General features: G+C 38.5%; 1 protein-coding gene across 1 annotated transcript in view; it reads left to right on the top strand.

Annotated features, from left to right (window-relative positions):
* Window positions 1-26,817, top strand: part of LAMA3 (laminin subunit alpha 3) — a 267,981-nt gene that overhangs the window by 73,334 nt on the left and 167,830 nt on the right. Inside the window, exons 3-8 of the mRNA XM_090285716.1 lie at window positions 4,786-4,903; window positions 5,620-5,738; window positions 6,954-7,124; window positions 9,796-9,887; window positions 13,045-13,160; window positions 16,318-16,436. Of these exons, the coding sequence (XP_090141842.1) occupies window positions 4,786-4,903; window positions 5,620-5,738; window positions 6,954-7,124; window positions 9,796-9,887; window positions 13,045-13,160; window positions 16,318-16,436 (735 nt within the window). The remainder of the gene's footprint in view (window positions 1-4,785; window positions 4,904-5,619; window positions 5,739-6,953; window positions 7,125-9,795; window positions 9,888-13,044; window positions 13,161-16,317; window positions 16,437-26,817) is intronic.

Raw genomic sequence — 26,817 nt, 5'->3', positions numbered from 1 at the left:
AGAACAGTAGAGTGGATGAAGCCAAGAATCAAATCAATACATTGGAACATAAGAAGCAAAAAAACAACCAATCAGAATAACAAGAAGAAAAAGGAATCCACAAAATGAGGATAGTAAAAGCAGCCTCTGTGACAACTTCAAGCATTCCAACGTTCTCATCATGGGGGTGCCAGAAGGAGAAGAGAAAAAGCAAGAAATTGGAAATCTGTTTGAAAAAATAATGAAAGAAACCTTCCCTAGTTTGGTGAAGGAAATAGATATACAAGTCCAGGAAGTACAGTATTCCTTCCCTTATCACTTGTATTACATTGTAAACCTCCCTGTGATAGGTGAAACTCTGTGAAGTAGGAACCTTACATTTATTTTAGTATTTATATATATTTTAAGGCTTTATAAACCCTTCCCAGACACTTATAAACTGTTCCCAGTCCCTTATTAACCTTTCCCACTCCCTTATTAACTTTTCCACACTTTTATAGACACTACTTATGTTCTTAAACATATTCTACACTCTTAAACCTACATAACTTTAACAAAATATATATACAGTACCACAAAACCCCACGATATAGTGAAAAATCCATGATAAATAATTAAATATAATATCTTTTAAATCCCGTGATACAGTGAGGCTGCAATAAGTGAACCGTGATATAGAGAGGGACTACTGTACACAGTCCCAAACAAGATGATGCAAAGAGGCTTATTCCAAGACACATCATAATTAAAATGCTAAAGGTTAAAGATAAAGAGAGAATCTTGAAAGCTGGAAGAGAAAAGTTAGTTTCCTATAGGGGAGTTCCCATAAGACTCTCAGCTGATTTCTCAAAGGAAACTTTTCAGGCTAGAAGGGATTAGCAAGAAATATTCAACTTCTTGAAAAGCAGGGACCTACAGCCAAGATTGCTCTACCCAGCAAAGCTATCATTTAGAATTGAAGGGCAGATAAAGAGCTTCCCAGACAAGGAAAAACTAAAGGAGTTCATCATCACCAAACCATTATTATACAAAATGCTAAAGGGACTTATTTAAGAAAAAGAAGATCAAAACTATGAACAATAAAATGACAAAAATGCATATCTAAAATCAATTGAATCCAAAAAGCAAACTAAGCAAACAAGAACAGGGACAGAATCACGGATACATAGGGTGTTTTGACGGTTCCCAGATAGGAGGGCGGTGTGGAGGAATGGGTGAAGAGGTGAGGGGATTAAGAAGTACAAATAGGTAGTTACAGAATAGCCATGGGGACGTAAAGTACAATATAGGAAATGGAGTAGCCAAAGAACTTATACACATGACCCATGGACATGAACGATGGTGGAGGAATTGCCTGAGGGAGTGGGGGGTGCTGGCTGGAGGGGGCAAAGGGGGAAATCAGGACAACTTCAATAGCAAGATCAATAAAATATAATGAAAAAATAAATGCACACTGATATGATCACCATCACAATACAATCTAACAAAATTGTTTCAAATGAAGTTAAAGATGACCAAGTGCTACTAGAGCTATCTTATGGAAAACACCAAATGAACTTGGCCAGCCCACCACATCCAGGTCAGTGGTGGAAAAGGAAAGCAGAGTGCAGAGTGAGGTGAGACGAGGCTGAGAGCTGAACTCTTGGTAAGCCAAAGGAGAGATGAGAGTCGCTGAGAGGTGAGGAGGGACAAGCTGAGCCAGCAAGCCACCCTCCCAAGATGTGCAGCTGTGATGGGGAGAAGGAAAAAGGGTGCAGCTAGAGGAGGGCTTGTCTTTAGGATGGAAGAGACGTTTAAAAGCTGATGGTAAGGATCCAACAGAGGCAGGAGGGATATGGGATCTGGAGCACAGAGGGAGGGATTGGCTTTTGACAGAAGAGGCTCCTTGCTCCACTGGACCAGAGGGAAGAGGGAGAGGATGTGCAAATGTGCTTGTTGACTTGGGAAGGAAAGGCAAGGGAGTTCCTTTCTGGTAGTTCTGATTTTACCAGTGAAAGAGAACAAGTCACCTTCGAGAGTGGGCAGAAGCAAGGGAGGCTGCGCGGTGCAAACCGCGGTCCTCTGCGAGGACACAGCCACAGCTGAATGCTGGCTGCTGCAGCTAGTGCTGATGACACAGGCAGCCCTGAGCCTGACGCAGGACTGAGCACCCTCTGCTGGGATCAGTCACTGTCCCCAGAATTCCAGATGCTGCTGCCGTCTTTGTTGCTGCTAGAAAGAATTCTTCAGTGTCCCTGCCTTTTAGTATCATTTGCTCTAGATGCCAAATCTGGGCAGGAGACATCCAATTTGCGATTTGTGGAGTCCAGGTCACACACCCACACGGCCTTACCTGCTGAGGGTGCCAGAAAAGCTGGCATTTTCAGCTTTGAAAGGTGGAGGTGCCTTCTGTTCCCACCAAGATTCTTAAGATGATGATGGCATTCAGATCCTTGGAAGTCCCACCAACTAAAGGCAAACACCTCCCCCTCTCCAGCCACACCGCATGGCAGTGCAAGTCCCTTGTGTCAGTCAGATTCAAGCACCCGGAGGGCAACCTCCTCACCTGGAACTATCTGTGATATTTCTCAGGGTCCAGGTTGATACCTCAGAAATACATGGTCTTTCTCCTTATTGGGCTTGTTATTGTGACAGCTAATAAAATATCCAGGCTGTGGTACCACCCCCTTTGAGAACTACCATGCCAAGGGATTTAGTGTTCAGAAAGTAAAAGACAGCTTTTGATCAAAGAGCCCAGCTGACTTGAAATGACACTTTAGCTTAAGGCTCATTCCCATTCCCCCACCCCAGAATATATGCTGACTAATAAAAAAATATGGTGAGTCAATTTAAGTGGCCGTCATTATGCCCTACAGACGTGCACAACCTAAAGGATAATTTTAGCCTCTGGAAAAACTCTGATGTAGCCTTGGTAAAACTCATGGATGCTGAAGTAAAGAAAGATGTAACAGAGGGAGAAAGGAATAGATGCAACAAGCAGAAGTAGGACAGGACCATTATGAGTGCAGGTCAGAAATGACAATAATATTTAGGTAGAAAGATATTGGCCAAAGAGAGGAGACTAGAACATTATAGGTGTGAAAACATTTATGAAAAATGATTATAACATCATTTGGAAGCTGATTTAGAGAAAGTCATCATCAAGAAATATTTTGTTGAAGTATACCATGGTGTAAGTCACCTATAGAAATAAATTTATTTTTAGGAGTTATTGAGTTTAGAGAAATATAGTGGAGGCGGATTCAGATAGCTTGATTGTTGGTTATTAAAGCTGAATTAGTTAAATCTCTTTGCTTTGGAAGAACATGACTATACATTTCCATTGTCCTGTATGGTTTGTCAAATTCTTAGTTTACTTATTAATTCAGTGGATGAACCAAGTATCATACCTAATTTTCTTATAGGGTAGCAAAAAAGTGTGAAAGAAAAAACTGAGCTTTACAAGGAGAATCAGGCCCTAGACAAAAAAAAATTCCCGACAGAGTGACTACACAGAGAAGGATAAAATATAAGAGTTGATATAAAATAGAGCTCAGAGTTCTTGAATTCCAGCAGGCTTCAGCTTATTTAAAATCACCACCAAGATCTATTTGTAAGTTGTTAGTCATGGATAAAATGCTCTTGAATAGTGTGGTTTAGTCTCAAGTTCTGCACTTTTGAGTCTACTTTAAGGAATAATGAATGATTCACATGTGCAACCTAGGCATGTGCCCTGAATGGGAATTGAACTCATGACCTTTTTGGTTTATGGGATGATGCTCCAACCAACTAAGCTACACCTACCAGGGTGGCAGGCAAACATTTTAAAGTGGAATGCCCTGTCTGATAGATGCTGGAAGATGAGTTGGTAGAATCAGTGGGCTTATTAATTTAGGCCTGGGTGGCAGGCTCATCTAACAAATGGAGAAGTCACCATGGTGTCTCCATCTGCTGCTAGATTTGGGATTTTTGCTGTGCTGTGTCAAGGGGATCACACATTATCTCAGAACATGATGAAGAGAAACAGAGTGCTCTTATGAGCTATTGGGGCTATTTCATTTATATGGATTTTCAGTAGCAGAAAGTGCAACTTTGGAAAATCATTACATTCAAATAACCCTCAGGGTGTATTATACATAACAGCTTCCCACCTCCAGGTTCCCTGTAATGGAAACTTTGAATATTTAGAAATAATGATGCTTGGAGCTTTTGGTCAATTCATTTCCCCTAAGGTGAAAGAGGTTAAATATTAAGTATCTATTAGATCTGTGGCATAGCTCATGGTCAGTGGGTAGAATACATGTAGGTTCAGGATTTTTACACCTGCAAGATGTGGGCACGTTACTTAACCTCTCTAAGTCACACTTTCCTCATCCTTGTTATTGTGAGATTAGTTACTAAATGCAAATTTGAGAGGTGCTTATCATAGTACCCAGAACATAGTAACAAAGCATAAATTATTAAATAGTGTTTTGGGGTGGGGGTGGGGGTGTTTGATGATGACTGTTGCTTGACATCAGGATTCTTTGAATGTATAGACTTTAAGATGCTGTGTAGGCAGGTTGAAATTAAAAGATATAATGATTAAGATGTGACAAATATTACTGTGTAGATGTGAAAAGTGATAATTTTGGTTTTGGACATGATAAGCTTGAGAAACTGAACCCAAATAGAGATGTCCAATAAACAGATAGGAATGGGATCTGGATCTTGGGAGAGGTATGACTATATGTGTTAATTTGGCAATCAGCATCATATAGAGACAGACCATCAAGGTTGTAGATGGACGAGGTGATTTTAATAACTGTATCTCATTTGCTTTATCAGCTTTTCCATGTGGCCTATATTTTAATCAAATTTGCAAATTCTCCTCGTCCTGATCTTTGGGTCTTGGAAAGATCTGTAGACTTTGGGAGCACCTACTCACCTTGGCAATATTTTGCTCGTAAGTAATCTTGCCTACCATGCTATAATGGACTTTAATTATTTGCAACAGATTAAGACTTTGTATTTAACTAGAAAATTTATCTCTCCATGTGGCCAGCTAGGGATTAGTCAATTTTAACTTTCTAGGCTACCCTTGGAACAGCCCTGTTTCTCAAGCATGTGTGCATTAATTGCAAGTATACACATGTAGAACTGAGGTTGAGATGCCTTTTATGTTAACATTTCTTGCCATTATTTGGGGAGAAAGAGTGTATCTGTAACTGGGCCATAGCTGCAATCATTTTCCTTTTATGCAGAACTAGGAACCAAGTTTCATTCATGGATTCCACATTTCATAACTTACCTTGACCTCATCATCTTTACTAATGAAGAATGTCAGTGTGATGAACACTGTGATGAATTGAAGTAGACAGGAATTTCACTTACAAAGGCATTGGGTTTTCCATGAATGCTCCTTAGAGGGTAAACTTGCTTAATGAATGAGGATTTAGAACCACATCTCCAAACATTGCTTTTGAAAGTCAAGTGGCCTGAAATGACTTGGTGTTTTCTTTCATGATCTAAAAACTTCATGCTAAGCCTTTATCTAAAACTCTTCAATGCTTCTCTGTTCTTTCCCCCTTCACATATTTTCTTAAGGAAACATAAGATTTCTTAAGAGATTACATCAATGTGAAGTATTTTATTTGATAATCTTAGATGTTTCCTTTCTAGATTCTAAAGTAGACTGTTTGGAACAATTTGGGCAGGCGGAAAATACGGCTATCACCCGAGATGATGATGTGCTTTGTACTACTGAATATTCCCGAATTATACCTTTGGAAAATGGTGAGGTAAGTAAATTTGGGGGGGCTCTGAGAGATAAGACTCAGAAATGAGCATGGGTATCAAAATTTTCATAATTGTAAAGCTAGCACTTTCAAGGAGATCTGGCATGGGTCACTGTAGAAACCAGTACTTGGGGCTAAATGATGAAAGATCACATCGAAGACTCCTAGAATGAGTTGGGTTGGAAATTCTTTTTCTTTTTTTTTTAATTGAGATATAATTAACATTGGAAATTCTATTTGTGGTCTCTAATTCTTCTCTTGAAGTCAGGATTCCAGATTCAAGGCCCACAGATCTTGAACTCTCTTTTCTTGTGGAATATTTAGAAAGTGAGTTGCTGGTGACTGATGTAAAGCCCCTCCCATTGCTTTCCAGACACATTATCTCAGTAATGAGAGGAAGGGAAGGTGGCAGCACTAATTGCTGATCCCTGGGCAGGGTGGGTGTCATTTGTTGGGAAAAAACAAATTATTGTCCTTAAAGGTTGCATTTTTTCCCTTGTGAAGTCAGCCAGGCTATTGTTAGAGGAGATGGAAAAACAGGTGGGGAAAATCAGAGAAGGATTCTATAGAAATTGTGAGGCCATAATGAGCATGAAGTGAGTTTCAAATAAACATTTTTAAAGGGTGTCTGTCTTCCCCTCTTTAGGTAGAAAGATCTTGAGCAGCTCTATCCAGTATCTTGTAATGAGTGTGAGTCCTTGATGTCTCAAATGGTTGGGACTTGAACTTCATCACTTCAAGCTTTAAAATAAAACCTTGGTTTTATATAGCTATTTTTATCTTCGTCACTGTCAACTTGAAATGCAGAGACTTCTTTTTTTAAAACATCATTTTGATTTTGATTACTTTAGCTTTGATTTTATTTTATGCGGCTTGACAAAGAGTTGTTTCCTTATATTTATATATTTTAACATAATGCTTTCAACATTTCATAGCATTACAGCTCTACAACTACATTGATAGAACAGAAGGTTTGAAAGGAAATGGTAACACCTTCTGAGAACCCAGGTTTTAAGGACAGATTGCCAGAATTTGAAAAGAAGATGGAACTAGCAATGTTTTTAGATATAAACAAGATCCAAGATCACCTGCAAACATCTAATGGCTCAAGAAACATAGTGCTTTGGGATGTCTGAGTTATGTATTTATAGTTACTTGCACCTAAATTTTGATGGAAGGACTTTTCTCCGTGTGTGTGTGTGTGTGTTGTTATTTTAGGTTGTGGTGTCCTTGATAAATGGTCGTCCAGGTGCAAAAAATTTTACTTTCTCCCATGCTCTGAGGGAGTTCACCAAGGCAACAAATATACGCTTGCATTTTCTTCGAACCAACACCCTTCTTGGACACCTCATCTCCAAAGCACAACGAGATCCAACTGTCACTCGGAGGGTGAGTCATGTTTTTAGGTGCCTAGACAACTGTGTTTTAAACTTTCTTTTGCTTATCAAATTAATTGTCTTGAACTCATCCAAGTTATCTTTACAGCCAGTAATAGTATAGGCATAGGAGGTTCTTTTATCTGAAACACTGGATGTAAATTAGAAGTTTGTTGACATAAAATTACTACATTCAAAGATGAAAGGCAAAGCGTGACAGCCAGGCTGGTATTAGTCTGATATAATAACAAACAATCACCAAGACTCGGAATCTTAACAAAATAAAGGTTCATTTTTTGCTCATATGACAGTCTAATGTGCTCAGCAGGTGGGATTGGCTCCACAAAGTTATTCAGAGAACCAGGATTTTTAAATTTAAATCTGCAGCCTGTAGGACCTCAGAGTCCTCCTCTGGATCCTCTGTGTCTTGTCAGTAGATGAGGGAAGAGAGGGCAGAGAAGGCCCACATGTTCCCAGCCACACAGGTCACTTCCATTGGCAAGAAACTGATTGTATAGCCACACCTAGATGCAGGAGGCTGGGTAATGTAATTTAGTCAAAGCAGAGGAGACTTAGATATTGGTGAGCACTAGTACTCCTACTATGTTGGATGTACAGCCTGAGCATCTCTCACTCTTAGTGTTAGAACAGTATTCCTGTCTCCTGGGTACAGAGGGGACCATCAGAAGAAATACCCTGGGCTCACTCTTCTCCCACCCTCTGATTTCCTGCTAGTGCCTCCCATTGGCCAAACCCAATAGAAAGCCAGAGAGTAAGAGATCATTGTTGCAGCCCATAAAGTTCACTATCAGGGCAAAGAGCAGGGTGGAGAAAGGTGGAGAATGGGCCTGGAAGGGTGAATGGCAGATGACCAATGCACACTATAGAGTTGGCTTCTTATGTAATAAGATAATATCAGAGAGCTGGGAAAGGAGGAGAGAAAAGTAAGTTTTTTTGTTTTTTTTTGCTACAGTTTTAAAGATTTTCCAAAAAGTTCTGTTATCTTGGGTGTAGGTGGCTTGTCTTCTGCATTTCCCGCACTGTTAGCACTCTTAGCTTCTGTATGTGGGAACTGTCCTGGAACCGAGGCTGGAATTTACAAGGAAGGGCTGGGCTTTCTGACAAACTGTGGCCAGACTGTGTTTCCATTCCTCCAGGTGTTTTGTAGCCCTGCTACAAGCGTACCTCATCACCATTTTTAAAAATCTGTCTTTTGGGGAGGTGTAAGATTTGTACTCATATGTATGCATATTTCTTTTCACTTAGGTGAACACAGTTTTTTGTGTTAAGTAATTTTTAATGGAGTGAATAACATATAATCTCGAGCCCCCAAATCTAAGTTGCCTCTTTGAATGCAGGAACAGCACATCACACACAATATATATGCTGTGGGGTGAAAACTGGCCATGGGCTCCTCCCTTTTGCTGCTGTTGCCCTTAACACATATGTAAGGAGAAACTTCTACGGTGATCAGCTTAGAAGCCTCTGAGTGTTTACATATCACAGAAATGCCTTGAATACTGAGTTTATTCATATTAATAAGAGAGGTTTTAAATGCCTTCAGACTAAGTAAGTTGTTGCCAGGAAGCTTAGCCACTTCAACAGTTTTTAAAGAGTAAATCAGAACAGTGAACAGGGCGCTTTAAGATGACCTATCTCAGCTGCAACAACAAAAAGATATAGAACCCTCTTGTCCTTGTAAATTTGAAGAATTTCTCACTGGCAGGTATTTTTACTGGCAGAAAGATTATTCTAAAACGCCCAAATTACCAAACCCTGTGCCTCTCCCACCAAGTCTGAGAAGTCTGGGAGCTGGCACACAGTGCCACCTGTGGTCACTAGCAGAGAGGCCTTCAACACTCCAGAGATGTGCCCTGTCCATGAGGTGGCCCACTCATCTTTGTGGCCTGGGTTAGGGGCTGATCCTCAGCTGGATCAGAAGCTTGCTCTGGCCTTTTGGAGCTTGAACTTCTGTGTTTGGCCTTCTTAACCCCGAGCTAGCAAGGCTTCAACACTGGCTGATGGCCCCTGCCAGTCTCAGTGAGCTGATGCATCTTTGTGAACATTCTTTCCCTTCGCAAAGCCTGCACATATGTAATAGGTGCAAAATTTTTTATTCAAAAATTTAGTTTTGGTAAGTAAATATGTTTAATTTATGAAACCCAGATTTACATTTCAAAATAAACTAGGAAGCACTTAATCCCTTTCCAAAAGGCTAAAGGGTATGATTCTTTCCCAAGGTAATTTCCCTCTATGTATTTAAAGCATCTGATTTTCAGAAAGGTACAAATTCAGCATTATGCTATTAATTTTGATTGAGGAATGCATTTATTTTTATAAGACAAATTACATCCAAGTGCGACACCCTTGGAGTTGAGGTAGGCTCAAATGTGGCTCAGTGGGTTGAACGTTGTCCTGTAAACCAAAAGGCTGCCTATTTGATTCCCAATTTGGAGTGCATGCCTGGGTTGCAGGCCAGGTCCCTGACTGAGGGTGATTAATGTTTCTCTCCCTCTCTTTCTTCCTCCTCCCCCTCTCTCTAAAAATAAATAAATAAAAATCTTTAAAAAAGATAACAGGATGAAAGAGAATCAGGGCCAGTATGGATGTACATTAAAGATTAGTAAAGGGAAGTTTGTATTGCTGTTTAGTAAAATGGACACGTTGTGTTTTCTGTTGCATAGTATTATTACAGCATAAAGGATATCAGCATTGGTGGGCGGTGTGCTTGCAATGGCCATGCTGAAGTGTGCAATGCAAACAATCCTGAAAAACTGTAAGTACACTGTACAGATTTTTTAGCCTTGCTATGAATAAGTCTAATTGTTTCAGTGGATGTTTGCATCCCATTAAATATCTCTGATTCCCTGTCCCATCCCCTATCATGCCTTACCCCAGCCAGACAGTGCCCCAAGCAGGCACAAATAATTGATTAGTGTTGCCAAAAGAAATAACAATTGTTTGTCATCCTGGGTCTAGTGGGATCAGGGGTATACGTATTCAATTCCCTCCCCTTTTTAATTTTGGTTAAATACACATAATATGAAGTTTAAATTTTTAACCATTTTAAGTGTATAGTTCAGTAGTGTTAAGTACATTCACATTGTTGTGCAGCTAATCTCCAGAACCCTTCATCCTGCAAAAATGAAATTCTATACCTATTAACAATGACTCCCCATTCCCTCCTCTCCCTGCCCCTGACAACCACTGTCCTATTCTCCGTCTCTCTGACTTTGACTATTCTAGGTTCCTTATGTAAGTGGAATCATGCAGTATTTGTTTTTTTATGACTGTCCTGTTTCACTTAGCATAATGCCCTCACCCATAAGGTTCATCCATTTGTAGCATGTATCAGTAGTTCCTTCATTTTTGATGCTGAATAATATTCCATTATGTATGTACCACATTTTTTTTATCCATTCCTCTGTCCATAAACACTTTGGTTACTGCCACCTTTTGGCTATGAACATGGCTGTACCCATTTTCATTTTTAATTGGAGTATACTTCATATAGAATAAGATGCATAGATCCTAACTATTAAGTGTTCAGCAATTACACACATTTGTGTCACCTCCACAAGAGGGATACCTTTAAGGGCTGTAAGTGACTGGATGACAGATATAGTAATAATTTTCTCTCAGTGTCTTATTTAAAGACTACAATTCCCCATGAATTGCGTTTACCAGCGGCACGTTTTACTTTAGTCAGATTCAGGTCTGTGCATTGTTAGGCCTCGCTCTGTGTTCAGGCAGAGGTGCCAGCTCCCAGGACTTTGTGGGGCCCTTATCCCCAACCGGCCACATCCCTGATGTTGTCGCTCCTCCTTCAGGGACCAGATGGTGCTGTCTGAGATAGCAGTGTGAATCCACCACCTGACTAGCCTTTAACTGGCAAGGACTTATTTGTTAATGATTAATCCATTGCTCCCTTGTAGTCTCCTGGAGGTTACCAGAAGTCAGGTCAGAGTAAGAGAGAGGGAAGCAAACAGGTTGGCCTGTGGTCCCTTTCCCTGAGATAAAATGGCTCTACACGAGAGAGTAAAGTCAACAAAGAATATCTGAGTTTTCCCTCTTGGAAGGACTGCCAACCATTGTTGACTCTGCACACCTGCGGTGGTTGCATGCTAGACAGTTGTGAGTGGAGAGGCCAGCTCCCTGTGCCTTGGTGGAAGGTTCAGTTTGCCACCGTCTACACCAACACAACTGTCGTGCCTCCTCCTACCTGTTGGTTTGCTTCCGACCAACCCAGCTGACTTGCACAAATGCTGCTAAAATCCACATTCATGAATAGCAAAAAAGTCTTATATGTAAGGGGATGCAGTGACTTAATGAAGGAAGCCAAGGCTGGACCATCAGAAAAGTTAGTTGCTAATGAAGAAGAACTGGCAGAAGAGAAATTTAAGTGTGCATACCATGCTGACTTTGATGCATGGAGGCGTGGATCAGTCACGTATTTGGTTCTGAGCTCCCTAGAAATCCACTCTAAAAGAGAAACCTGCTCAGTTTCATATTTCACTATGATCATAATCTAAAAATCAACCAGTTGCTCAGGAGAAGCATGACTGTTGACATTAGAATGAGATAAGAAATTTCCCTGCTGATGGGGTAGAGGGGTCATCAGGAAGAAGATTCTCCAGTCAGTGCCTTTACTAAAGTTCTTACAGCAGGTGCAAGGACCGTTTTCTATTTTAAATTCAGAAAAAGCAATTATTTGGGGGTGCCTACATGATTCATACAAGTACCCAGCTTCTCCCTTTTTTTGCTATGTTCAATTTTAATCTCTATATAAGAGCAGTTTGACTATATGTTTTTCAAGCCATCTTCCCTAAATAATTCTTTTAGTGCAGTTTATGCAAATATGTCATTGACAATGAACTGAAATCATCTCTCATGAAATCCCATTTGCACTCCAGCTGTTCTTTGTTGCCAGTTAAATCGATGCCCATTTGCTTTCTCAGGCAGCTGAGCGGGGAGAGGGATGACACCTTCTATCAGGTGTGCAACTGAGTATTTGCCATCCCACTTCCCTGTGGTAGAGTTGAGGGAATCCCCACTGGCACAGCCAAGAGCCTTCTTTTTCTTTTTTCCTCTTTATATTATTTATTAAGTTAACTTATCCATTTGGATATTTACATATACATGTATACCATTTAACTGGATCACATTTAAAGAGTGGTGCTTTACCAAAAAGAATAAGATATATTCAATATAGGTTTCTTTTTTCTTTCACCTCTTGTGAATCCTCTTTCAAGCTCAGATGAATGGGAGCTCAGAGCTTGAAATGCCATGGCTATAATGATTTTCTTATAATTTTGAAAAATTTTAAGGCAGATGTATAACCTTTAAAAGGCAGATTTTTAAAGATATTTTACCCCCATGCCTTGTTGAACAATCTCAGCTTTGGGCCCTACGATGAAACTGTTTATTGGAGCTGGCGTGACCTCTTGGGACAGGATCCTCTGAGATCTTACTAGTGACTGTCTCTTGGATCCAGTGAATCTCTGTGAATGAGCTCAGGTTGACAGCCAGGAATCTGAGTACAGCTTTCTCACAGGGTGACTCCAGGTCTTTGTGAAGATGTGACACTCCACACATCTCAGTAAACTCAGCCCTTGTTGCTAATGTATTGGGTTACTGTAATACAATATGGCAGTGAAGAAAGAGCTGGGACTTGGGAGTCAGACAAACAGGTTTGAAATCTGGCTCTCATTTACATGGATTGACCTATGGTAAATGTTTTAATAGCTCTGAATCTTCATGTCAACATCTGTAAACCAGATAATAAGCAGCATGGGGGAGAGACTTGAAATAATATATGCAAAGTGCTTTGTTCTCATAATTATTCAATATATGGTACCCAGGTTTTCATAACAGGAACAACTGATCCGAATGAAAGCCTTCCAGTAACTGAAATTGCTTCTCCACTTGCCCAGGTTTCGGTGTGAATGCCAACACCACACCTGTGGGGAGACCTGTGATCAATGTTGCACTGGGTACAATCAGAGACGCTGGCAGCCTGCCACGTGGGAGCAGAGCAATGAATGTGAAGGTGAGCACTGGGGGAGGGGTGCCGGGAAACATGGCCCCTCCCAATGTTTCCTCCCATTTCTACAGAACAACTGATACTGTGCTTTTTTCCCACTTGTGAAGAGAGTGAGATTGTACCCATCTTAGGGACACAGGTCTTTCTATTGTAATTAATAACTCACAGATGAGGGGTATAAGTGTCCCACTTTAAGCTCAGATATAAATATAAGAACAAAAAAATAATCTTTAATATGTATTAAGCATTCATTATATGCAAGGATTGGGCTGAGTGCTTTAACATAAGTTGACCTTTCTTTTATCTATGTAAAATATGAAGCAGCCACAATTAAATGTCAAACCCTTATCATTTCTTAGGATGTGATACTGGATCAGAATCCTAACTATCTTGAGGACCGAGGTCTAGAGAAGGTGGTGAGGCTGACTGGTGACTAAGCAAGAGCTGGAAGCATTGAGGGAGCAGGAACCGGTGGGAAGGGTGCTGTAGTAGGACTGAGGCAGCTGCAGACTGAAGGGATCAGAGAAGGAAGGAAAAAAGATGAGAGGCTGCTTCTAATTACCAGTGCAATACGAAGTACGGAAACTGTTATTGTAACAAACAAGCCCTATGACATCCAACTGAAGATTTTCTTTTAAACTTCTCTTCTTAGGAAGCCACGTATATATTCCAATTGCTGAAAACATTTTTGGAACTTTTAATTATTTGCTTTAGAGACTGTGTCCTTTTTTATTTTTCTAAATATTCTTAACATATGAATTGAAGATGGATTTTTTTCTATTTTGCTTTTTATTTTTATTTTTTAAATTTATTTTTATTGTTTTCCTATTACAGTTGTCCTACTTTTTCCCCCATTGCTCCCCCACCACCCAGCTCACTCCACCCACCTCTTCTCTCACAATCAATCCCCACCCTGTTGTCCATGTCCATGGGGATTTTTTTTTTTTTAACAGTTCTTTGTTTTGGAAGATTTTTTTTTAAACATTCTTGTTTGTTTTTTTATTTATTTTTAGAGAGGAGGGAAAGGAGAAAGAGAGGGAGAGAAACATCACTGTGTGGTTGCCTCTCATGTGCCCCCAACTGGGGACCTGACATGCAACCTAGTAATGTGCCAATGTGCCCTGACTGGGAATCGAACCAGTGACACTTGGTTCACAGGCTGACACTCAATCCACTGAGCCACAGCAGCCAGGGCAATTTGCTCTTTTGAAATGACCAAAAGCTGTTTGGATCTAGGTTTATTGAACTAAGTGGGTAAGAAGGAATCTGTACTTGATACTTTTTGGCCAAATATTTTTGTAACTATTAAGAAATAAAACTGACAATCTCTATGATCAGCAAACTTACTCAAAAGGCATTTCGAGTGAGGAGATCTAAGAGTGTATTGACAGATGCTAACATGCTGGGAGGTGCTGATGCTCCCAAGGGGAACACTCGGGTGCATCTTCAGGTCCAGGGGCGCTACATGAGTGGCCATTATCACATTATGGTCAAGTAATGGATGACCTTCTCAGTGACTTCCCCATTCCTCACCCTTAGATGATGGGACCAGAAAGAGAGAGAGGTAATAATTAGCAGGCAAGTCTGGTCGAGGACACTGATTGAATAAGTATTATCACGTAAACTCCAACATTAGCAATTTGGTTAGTTTTTCAGACTAATGAAATCTTTCAGTGAATGACATGCTTTACTCTTACACATATGAAAAATGTTAACTAATTTCCTTTTACTAGTTTTTAATATTTTTTACACTTGTCTGAATGGTTAAAAATTACAAAAACAGCTAATGGAATTAAGATCTATTTGTTAGGTACTTTTTAAATTCCATTTAAACTAGTTAAAGTCAGAATAAACAGACTTAAGAAATAACTGAGGGAGTAAATGCCTTGAATTTATTTTTTAAATCATGGCAATACTGAGAAAATGAAAATAAGAAAGTACTCAGTCTTTTAAAAACAGGATAACTTGAAAGTCTAACTCAATCTTCTTTCCTAATAGATTTATTTGGGAACTTGATTAAAACATACAAATTGCTAGAAAGATTTGGAAAAGTTGATCTAGATAGAATGTAATGAGTAGATTTTTGCATAAGAGAGAATAAGAATTTTACTCATGTTAGACCTTTTTCACCTTGGCAATGATGAAAATCCTAAATTAGGGTTTTTAATTAGATTTTCTAATTTTAAAAGTATTATACATTACTTGTAGGAAAGTTAAGAATTATTTTAAAAAAGGAAAATCTCCAATCCTTTTACTACTCAAAGAACACCACTACTGATATTTTTTAGGTATTTTAATGCTTTTCCACACTTACTTTAAATATTTAAGAGTGTATTATACAATTTTATATCTTAATCTTCTTCACTTAATATTTTTAGATATTTTCTCACAGGATTAAAAACCCTTTGACATCCTTTTTGGTGGCACATAATATTGTCATCCTATGGATTTAAATGTATCCAAAGGTATTCATTGAGTTCCCACTATGTTCTGGAGAATGTGCTCTATTGCAAACAAAACATAAGCAGTTTTTGACTTTTAGAGGAGAAAGTTAAGCAATAATACTGTTGTTTTCTTAGCCATTTCTCTATAATTAAACATTGAGATTATTTTCTATTTATTATAAATAGTGCTGAAATGAAAGGCTAAGAATATGGCTTAAAGAATAGGCTTTGGAGTCAAACAAAGACAAATCATGATTCTGCCTCTCTTATTTATGAATTGTGCACCTAGAGGCACATCCTTTAACTTCTCTAAGCCTTAGCCTCCAAATATGGGCTAAGGGAATAATAGTACCTACCTTAGTTACTGCACTAATTGAGATATTGCATGTAAAGCACTTTTTACAGTGTACCAGGAATTCAATTATTCTTGTTAGTTGTAGTATTAGCAGTAATAGCAATATCTTAATTTGTTTTAACTACATATCTCTTTTTTTTAAAGAGAAATCTCTTCCACTTAACTATCAAATGAAAGAAGCTATAAATTGCATATATTTATAGACTGGACTTTGTGCAAAAGTCCCTAAAATTTTCCATAGAGGGTGTTTCTGGTATTCTAAAGGAGACTTTATTATAGTTCAATAAGCAGTAATATTCTCTAGGGGAATTTACTAAATGTCTTAGAGTCATGATGCAATATTAACTTAGAATGCCCTTTTCAGCATGCAACTGCCATGGCCATGCCATCGACTGTTACTACGATCCAGAAGTTGAGAAGCAGCAGGCAAGCTTGAATATCCAAGGCATCTACGCAGGTGGAGGGGTATGCATTGATTGTCAGGTGAGCACTATTTAAGTCAAAGTGGACGTGTCACTGTAGGAAATAGACATTCATTATGCCCCACTCCCAAAAGAGATGTCAAGAAAGTTATGAGCAATTGGAAGTATTTTCTGAAATCATTTCTCCACTTTTGTACACAGAAGTTGTTAGCTGGATGTAATCTAGGGATTGAAGGGAAAATAGACTAAGGCATGTTTGCCCATACTCTGTTGATTAGGTTCTTTGTTTGAGTCTTTGCGTAAATAGGAGAATTCCTGGCTGTCATCCTGACTGCTATCCATCTTACAGCATAAAGGCTCTAAAATCAGAGGAAGAATAAGTGTCAACCTCAGTGTTGACTCTAAATCCTGGGTTCAGACAGATTTTAAATTTAGACCCACTGAGAAAGTACATCAGGATTAATTAATGATGTCTTCCTTCAACACCAAATATGAAACACTGATTTTTCATCTTTTCTATAGGACAGTTGGGTTGACTGGAAATTAGCCAAGAGGAGAGTATGGTTGAGGAGAGTATAATGCTCATGAAAATTGTCTATATTGTCACTCAGACTTGTGTGCTTTTAGAGTGATGTTTTGTTAAAGAGATACTCTTTTCATGAGCTGCCATTTATAGCAAAGCAGGGATATACTTGCCTAGAGAGACCCACCATTCTCCACCTATCTCTCCCTCCACACACTTCATATCACCTGTCTTTGCAGATGACTAAAATACAAGTAAAATATGTTACAGGGTTTCAAGTATAAGTGAAAGATTCCAGGGTCTTTTTACAGCTGTGCACTACAAGATTCTCAGGTAACTTGTATGAATATTAAAATTGCAGAAGCACTGGACTAGGATGTATAGGTGTAATGCTTTCTGTAGATGAGGGATCAAATCCCTTCAATGTGTCTTTAAAATACATTGTTCCTCCTCTTCCTTCTCTCAATGATATTATGTTTTGTACTTTGCTGTTCCAGAAAAACATCAATCTAGTCTTTTTTTCATAATGGCTCTACAAAAGCATTTTTCTTTTGTGTATAAATTATTGAAATTGTTTAGGTTCATTGCATGTTTTTCTGATTTAAATTTAAAATGCCTTTATTTAAGTTAGGTATGTAGTTAACATAATTAACTTAATATTTTTATTGTGAATTCTACAGAATATAAAATCTACCATGTTAGCCTTTTTTAAGTTTAAGAATAATTAACTTCTATATTGTATTCATAATCAAAGAGTAAGGAGAGAGCTCTGCTTCTGTTATGATTTAGTAGCTCCAATAGGACCCAAACCTCCCATTGAAAACAACTACAGACTGTAGACAAAATACAAAAACAAAAAACAAGAAAGACCCTCTTTTCTAAACAATGATCTGAAGGCAGTGGGGAATAAATATAAGCAGGAGGATATTGGAGAAGAGCTGCCACTTGATAAAAGAGGTCAGCTTAGGGGGAGTTACTTTAAAAAAAACACAAACTTTTAGCCAGCAGGCAGGTCAAGGTTGGTGCCATATGATTTGGCTAAAATTCCTCCAGAAAATCTGGAGTCTTTCAGGCCTAAAGAACAAGAAGGCAGAGATTGGGACAATCACAACTTTTGGAAAGTGATTGGGGAGTCCAAGAAAAAAGAAATCAAGAGAGAGTAAATCCCCACATCTGTGTACAAATTCTTCTCAAGTTTATGACTGACCCTGAACTATCATTACATAGGGTGGATTTCATCTAAGACTAAAATAATTTATTTGAGATTTGAGTTACCACTCTAGAATCAAAGTTTGCAGTTTGAATAAAGTCAATTGTCTCATAAAACAAAATGAAATATTCTTTAGAGAAATATTATAGAATCCAGAGTCTCTATAATGTAATATTTATAATGTCCAGGATACAATTCAAAATTTATTGGCATTTGAAGAACCAAAAAAGTGATCTAGTCTACTGAGAAAAGACAATCAAGAAAGACCTGAAAATTAATCAGTTCTAATGTAACCCAGATGTTGATGCTAACAGTTAAGGATTTTAGAGTTTCTGTTATAACTATACTCACAGATGTAATGAAAACATGTTCACAATTAAAATATAATACATATGATCAGGGAAATAAAAATAACGAAAGGAACCAAATGAAAATCCCAGAACTAAAACATACAATATATTAAATTAAAAGTTCACTTATTGGTCCAATAGCAAAATAAAGGAAAAAGGACTCGTGAACATGGACAACAGTGTGATGATTGCTGGGGGAAAGGCGGTATAAAGGGACTAATTGGTAATGGAAAAAAATAAATTAAAGATTAAATTTTTAAAGCTTTGAAAAAGAAAATAGAAAAAAGAGTCAACAAATCTGAAGATAGATCAATAGAAATTATCCAGTCTGACAAAGAAATGAAGGCTATACTAAGTGAAAGGAAGAAAAATCCACATGAAACCAATGGTGAAGGGAAGGAAGCCAGGGTTCAAATCAACAATTTGGAACATAAGGAAGAAATAAACAATCAACAAGTAGAGAAGGAAGAAACAAGAATTGAAAAAAATGAGGAGAGGTGTAGGAACCTCTGGGACAACTTTAAATGTACCAACATTTGAATCAAAGGGGTGCCAGAAGAAGAGAAAGAGCAAGAAATTGAACATTGATTTGAAAAAATAATGGAGGGAAACTTCGCTAATTTGGAGAAGGAAATAGACAAGTCCAGGAAGCACAGAAAGTCCCAAACAAGTTGGACCCAAAGAGGACCACACCAATAGAAATCATAATTAAAATACTAAAGGTTAGAGATAAAGAGGAAATCTTAAAAGCAACAAAAGAAAAGAGTTATCTATAAAGGGGTTCCTATAAGACTATCAGCTGATTTCTCAAAAGAAACTTTGCAGGCAAGAAAGGATTGGTGAGAAGTATTCAAAGTGATAAAAAGCAAGGACCTACAACCAAGATTACTGTATCCAGCAAAGCTATCATTTAGAATGGAAGTGCAGATAAAGTGCTTCCAAGATAATGTAAAGCTAAAGGAGTTCATCATCACCAAGCTATTATTACATGTAATGTTACAAGTATTTATTTAAGAAAAAGAAGAAGATAAAAACTTTGAACATTAAAATGACAACAAACTCAGAACTATCAACAACAGAATCTAAAAATTAAAAACAGAAGCAAACTAAGCAGACAACCAGGGTGGGAACAAAATCATAGGTATGGGGATCATTTGAAGGGTTATTATCTGGGAGGGGGAAGAGGGAGAAATGGGGAAATTGTACAGGGATTAAGAAGCATGATTGGTAGGTACAAAATAGACAGGGGGGTGTTAAAAATAATATAGGAAAAGGTGAAGCCAAAGTGTTACAGAAACAGGGGAGTCCAAAAATCCCCAGAGTTTGCTGCTGGGGGATGGGGAGAAGGAAGCAGCTTTCAGAATGCCTCCACATGCCTGAGGCTGGTGGTCAATGTCTTTCTTATGCAAAATGGCTTTAATGCATCCAAAGCCTCAGGTAGATGGGAGGAGCCTTGAACCAGGGGACGGTATGGAAAGCACACAGAGCCTACGTGGGGTTCTGTGAATGGTCAGAACTGTTTGCAACGCCCACTGCGTCAGAGGACGCAGTCAGGGATATATAAGCAGCTGCGGACATTTTAACTCGCGCTCTCGCTCTGGCTCGCGCGCTCTCTCTCTCACTTGCGCGCTTGCTCTTGGGCTCTCGCTCTCTCACTCTCTCGTGTGCTCCCTCCACGTGGCTTGGTGAAGGGGCCTTCTCCATGTGGCTTGGAGAAGGGGTCTCCAGGCTGCTTTAAGAGGCTCTTGCCAGGCTGCTTTGAGAAGGAGAGGAGATCTGCGTGGTTTGCAGGAAGAAGGCAGTTTGCAAGGAGGCTGAGAATCCAGGCGGTTCTGCATTGAGAGCTGGAGGGCACCACAGCACAGAAAGGACCTCCCCAATCAGATTGAATGATTGGCAGCTGCTGGTAAAGCTGAACTGTGTTTGGAAAGTAGGGAAACGGTTTCTCTAACTTTCCTAAAACTAGCCTGGTTTGGAAGAGGGGGAGGCAAGGATATATGTTTGTGGGTGTTTTAAAGAGCATAAGACTTAACAACAGAAATCCGCAAATAACTAAATCTATATAACTGTTAAATAAACAATTCTTTTTCTTTTCACTAAACTCTGATATTGAGAGTTATAATTTTGGCGGTGGGCAATTGGGCCCCTAACTAAAGAGCCCGTGGGTTTGTTTTCAATTGGAGCAGCCCAGGGGTTCTGTAACAAAAGAACTTACATGCACGACCCATGCACATTAACTAAAGGGGCTAGGACTGCTGGAGGGAAGGGGGGGTACTAGGTGAAGGGGAGCAAAGGAAAAAAAATTAGGACGACTGTAACAGCATAATCAATAAAATATACTTAAAAAAATAAGAAATCTTGAGGGAAATTAGAAAAGATTTTAAATTAGATAATAATAAAAACACAACACATCAAAGTTTCTGGTATGCAGCTAAAGCAACTTAAAGAGAAATTCACAGCTTTAAATGTTTATGTTAGAATGCAAAGTCTAAAGTCAATGACCCGAAGTTCTCCCTTAAGAAACTAGTAAAAAAAGCAAAATGAATCCAAAGTAAGTAGAAGGAAGAAAATAATAAAGATAAGAACAGAATTCAACAAAAGTGAAAACACACAAACAATAAAGAAACTTAGCTAAACTAAAGCTGGCTTTTTGAAAAGGTCAAAAATCACTCAACTCTCAGCTGCACTGGTCAGGGAAAAATAGAAGTAATTTACAAATTATCAATATCATATACAAACATGGGTTTATTATTAGAATTACTGTAGAAATTTAAAAGAAAATAAAAGAATACTGTGAACAACTTTATGCCAACAAAATTGACAGCCTAGATTAAATGGACAAATTTTTTGAAAACTACGATTTACTAAAACTGATAACAGATTAAAGCAGAACATTTGAATAGCCCTGTGTCTATAAATGAAATTGAACTTATTATCAAAACTTTCTGATAAAGAAGGTTCCAGGCTCAGATAGTTTTACTGCCAAATTCTATTAAACATTTAAGGAAAATATAACACCAATCTTAGACAAATTCTTTTGGAAAACAGAGGAAAGAACACTTCCTAACTTGTTTGATGAGGTCAGCATAACCTAATACCAAACCTGACAAGCATTACATAAAATAAAATTGCTGACTCATATCTTTTATGAACATCATAGATTCAAAAATATTTAACAAAATGTTGGAAAGCAGAATCCAGCAATATATTATAAAGGTAATACATTTCAACAAGTAAGGCTTATCTCAGGAAAACAGGGTTAATTGAACATTCAAAAGTCAATCTTTATAATTAATCATATTAAAATAAAGAATCTTGTGAGATATTAGACAAAACCAATACCATTTTATGATAAAAAGTGTTAGCAAACTAGTAATAGAAATGAAATTCTACAATTTGATAGAGCATTCATGAAAAACGTATAACTAATGTCATCTTATTGGTGAAATATTGAGCTATTTCCTTCTAAAGTTTAGGAACAGGCAAGGAAGATTGCTTTTTGTCACTTCTTTTAAACAGTGCCCTGGAGGTTCTATCTATTGCATTAAGGTAAGAAAACAAAATAAAAGGCATTAGAATTGGAAAGGAAGAAGTAGAAGTACATATATTTCCAGATTACATGCTTATTTATGTAGAAAATCCTAAGGAATATACAAAACAACGACTATAACTAATAAGTGAATTGATAAGACTGCAGAATACAAGGCAATTATATTAAAAATAATTTATTTTATCTACTAGTAACAAGCAATAGGAAGATGAAACAAATACTCAATTTAAAAGTGTCAGAAATATTAAATTCATAGTAATAAATTGAACAAAAGACATGTAAGACCTCTATATTAAAACTAAGTAACATTGATGAGAGAAATTTAGAAAGACCTAAATACATGAAAAGATATAACATATTTATGGATTGGAAGACTCAATATTAAGATATCCGACTTCTGGCCAAGATGGAGGCTTAGACGGACACGCTCGGTCTCCTTCTACAACTAGAGAGGAATACAACTACTTCAAAACAAAAGATAACTAGAAATTCCAGAAAATAAAGCTACACGGAAGCCCAACGTATGAAGTTATAAACCAGCGGCGCCCTTTGGGCAGGTAAGGGGAGTCAAAGGGAGTGGTGCTGTTTGCGGTAGCACCAGGGACAGTGGCAGGGAGAGCAATCCCAGCTGCAGTCAAACCCCAGCAGCTCCCAACCCCAACGCTGGGAAGAGCAACCACCACATCACCTCCAACAGTGAGGCCCAGAGGGTGGGAGGACGGATCCCGGTCTCCTAGTGGAATAACTGCAGGAATCCATCTTGGACCCCCGCCCCCACACAAAGCGCCACAGCGCTGCGAAATAGGTTGCGGATAGGCACCGGTCTCTGGGCAGTGACAACAAAGCGCCACAGCGTGGCGATAAAGGTTGTGGATCGGCGCCGGTCGCTGGGTCATGACAAGTACACAGGCACTGCCCCCTATAGCTGGCCCAAGAAAGCAAAACGCATCTGTCAAAATGAGGCAGACAACTATAGAAATCCCGGTGGCGCAGCTCACCAGGCAACAGATGAAGAACCTGACAGATGAACAAATAAGAAACCTGTCAGAGGCTCAGTTCAGGGCCATTGTTATCAGGTGGCTTACAGAATTAACAAAAGATCTGGAAAAAGATGAGAAAGGATCGAAAAACACTCATACTGAAAGGAACAAAACCACATACGAGACAGATGGTGAGGAAATAAAATCCAGATTTCAAATCAACAAACCAGAACATAGAGAAGGAACAAACAGTCAACCAGTGCAGAGAGGAAACGGGAAGCAAGGAAAATGATGAGAGGATCAGAAACCTCTGGGACAGCTATAAGAAATCCAACATACGGGTGATCGGATTGCCAGAGGGCGAAGAAGAACTAGAAATTGAAAAATTAAGTGAAAATATAATAAAGCAGAACTTCCCAAACTTGGGGAAGAAAATAGACTCACAGGTCCAGGAAGCACAGAGAGTTCCAAAACAATTGGACCCAGGGAGAACCACTCCAAGACACATTATAATCAAAATGTCAAAAGTTAAAGATAAAGAGAGAATCTTAAAAGCAGCAAGAGAGAAGAAAAGAATCATGTACAAAGGGGTCCCAATTAGACTATCAGCTTACTTCTCAAGGGAGACCCTGCAGGCAAGAAGGGACTGGCAAGAAATATTCAAAGTAATGAAAATCCAAAACCTACAACCATGAATACTTTATCCAGCGAAGCTGTCATTCAGAATAGAAGGGCAGAGAAAGTGTTTCCAGGACAAAATAAAACTGAAAGAATTCATTAGGTCCAAACCACTGTTATATGAGATGTTAAAAGGACTGGTTTAGAAAAAGGAGGATCAAAACTATGAACACTAAAATGAAAGCTGCATCACAAGAAACAACAACAGAAGCTAGGAAATTGAAACAAAGGCAAACTAAATAGGCAATGAGAGTGGAAAAAGAACTATAGGTATGGGGAGCATATTGGGGGGAACTCAGCAGGGAAGGGGAAGGGGGAGAGGGAGGGAGATGGTATAGGAATTAAGAAACATCGTAGGAGGGAATGGAATAGACAGAGAGGTTGAGAAGAACTATATGCACAACCAATGGACATGGACTAAAAGGGGGGGACAAGGGGAAGGAGGGGGGCCACTGGGTGGAGGGGAGCAGAGGGAAGGGAAATTGGAGCAAATGTAACACTGTAATCAATAAAACACATTAAAAAGAAAAAAGATATCCATTTTCCCCAAATTGATCTAAAGATTTAATGTAGGATTTTTTTGGTAGAAATTGACAAGTGGATTCTAAAGTTTATATGGTTATATAAATAACTTAGAATATCCAGTCATCTTGAAGAAGTAGAATAATGTTAGAGAAATTATATTTTCTTACATTGGGACTAACTATAAAGCTATGGTAATCAAAACAGTGTGATATCAAGATAAGGACAGACAGGTAGATCAATATAATGGTATAGGAAACACAGAAACAGATCCATACTTATATAGATATTTGGCTTTTGATAAAAATACCAAAGCAATCTAATGGGGGTGGTGTGGGGAGAAAGTCCTTTCAACAAATGGTTCTGGAATAACTGGATATTTATATGGGAAAAATAAATCTTGATCCCTACTGCAAATCATATAAAAAACTAAATTAACATGGATCAGACTAAAATAAAGCTAAACTTTAAAGCTTTAGAGAAAAATATAGAAGAATATCTTTGTGATTCAAAGGATGAGAAGTTTACTTAGGTCACAGAAAGCAATAAACATAAAAAATTGACAAATTACACTTCATCAGAATTAAAAATTTCTGCTCACAAAAGACACTATTAAAATAAATAGGCAAACCACAAATAGAAAATAATTATAAAACATAACTGACAAGTGGTTGGTATCTAGGATATATAAAGAACACCCACAGCTCAATAATAAAAAGCCAAATAACTCAATAAAATACACAGAAGTTTTGAACAGTTAGTTGCCTTACAAAAAGTAGACATATGAATAATCAATAAGCATGCAACAAATGGCTTAACATTATTAGTCATCAGAGAAATAGAAACTAAAATTACAATGACTTACCAACAATTTTGGTGAGAATGTGGAACAACTGTGCTATCATGCATTGTTGGTGTGAGTGAAAAAATGATACAACTGCTTTGGAAGTTTTTAAAATAGAATTAACTCAAACACCTACTCCATGACTCACAAATTCCACTCATAAGCATTTTGCCATGAGAAGTGGAAATGTATGTTTACAACAAGATTGTAGTAGCTTAAAGCACAATAACACCCAACTGGAAATAGCCCAGGTGCCCATCAGTAGTAGAATGGATGAACAAACTTTGGCATATTTAAATAATGGAATACCAACAAACAACAGAGTGCAAGAAACTATAGATACATGCAACAACATGCAAGAATCTTAACATCATACTAAGTGAAAGAAATTTCCAAACTAGAATACATGTAGTATAAAAGCCATTTAAGTGAAGTTCTGGAACAAGAGAAACTAATTAATAGTGGGGAAAAAATCAAAACTGTGGTTGGCTGTGGGAAGCTGGTGATGGGGATTGATTGGGAAGGGTCATGGAAAACTTTCTGAGGTGATGATGTTGCTCTATATCTAGACAGAGACTTGGAGTTCACAGATGTATGCATTGTCATACTCACTGGATGTACAATTAAGAGGTTTGTACATGTAGAAAACTCTGACTCCAAAAAACCTCCGCTGCCTTGCGGCATACCTCTTCAGGGGAAAGGCTAAGGGAGTAAACCCCGACAGAAAATCCGGAGCCGGAGTCCCTAAGGCGGTTTGACGTTGTAGTCAACACCGGCAACTCCTGCGGCGCACCTGAAGCCAAGCTGTATTGACTCCGTCTTTCCCTTGGATCCCTCAGCTGCGAAGAGAGGGGGGGTCTGCTGCATGGGCAACAGCAGACCCTCCATATCACCCTGCCCAGGCTCTGTAGCTTCAGCTTCACTGGAGAGGACACTCCAGCGTCATTGCAAGATGTCGATTCAACACGGGAGGAGACAGATACCGTGTCACTCCCGAGTCGGACTGCACAGCCATTCTCGGCGGTGCAGATAGACTCTTAAGAAGCTACACCATCGTCTCTCGAGACGGACAGCTGCCGATACGATACGATACATGTAGATGAATTTTACACCAAAAAACTGTAAGCAAATATTGAACTCCAGTTAATTATATGCATGCTAAACTTTTGGGGAAAAGTGATTGATATCTACAATTTATTTTTCAATGCATAAAAAAGTAAGAAGGACTGGCAGATGGATAGGAAATGAGTAGATGGATAATTATGTGATAAAACAAATATAGTAAAATGTTAATGGTAACCTCTACACAGGGGTATGAATAGGTTTTCACTGTAAAACTTTAAAGTTTTTACAATAAAATTTTTGGGGAAAGAGCAATGAATAAAGAAGGCAAAGAACATAACATTTTGGGGATGACTCCCCAATATCTTTTCCTTTAATAAAATATTGATATCCTTAGTTAAGATTGAAGATTACCCAATTTGTTTGAGATGATGCTTGAAGATACTTTATCTTCGTTAACTAAAACAGTCTAGCTTGTTCAGTGAAGACATGATTTGTGATCTAATTCTTGAGCTTGCTCCCTAGCTATTTGTGTCCTTGATGTGTTGGTCTCACTATTTCCAAACTGGTGGTCTCCCACACACACATACACCACACAAAGCTAAGGATGGGATCAAGAAACAGATGAAGCTTGTATGGTTACTTCCTCTCCTGCAACAGATCCCACAATATGACAGAAAAGATAATAAGTAAGAAAAATACTCTCTCCTTCTAGAATGCATA

Source organism: Furipterus horrens, unplaced genomic scaffold (genome assembly GCF_987537825.1).
Source record: "Furipterus horrens unplaced genomic scaffold, mFurHor1.1.pri manual_scaffold_8, whole genome shotgun sequence".
NCBI classification, from domain to species: domain Eukaryota; kingdom Metazoa; phylum Chordata; class Mammalia; order Chiroptera; family Furipteridae; genus Furipterus; species Furipterus horrens.
Note: the sequence above shows the minus strand (reverse complement) of the source record. Positions and strands in the feature narration are given on the sequence as shown.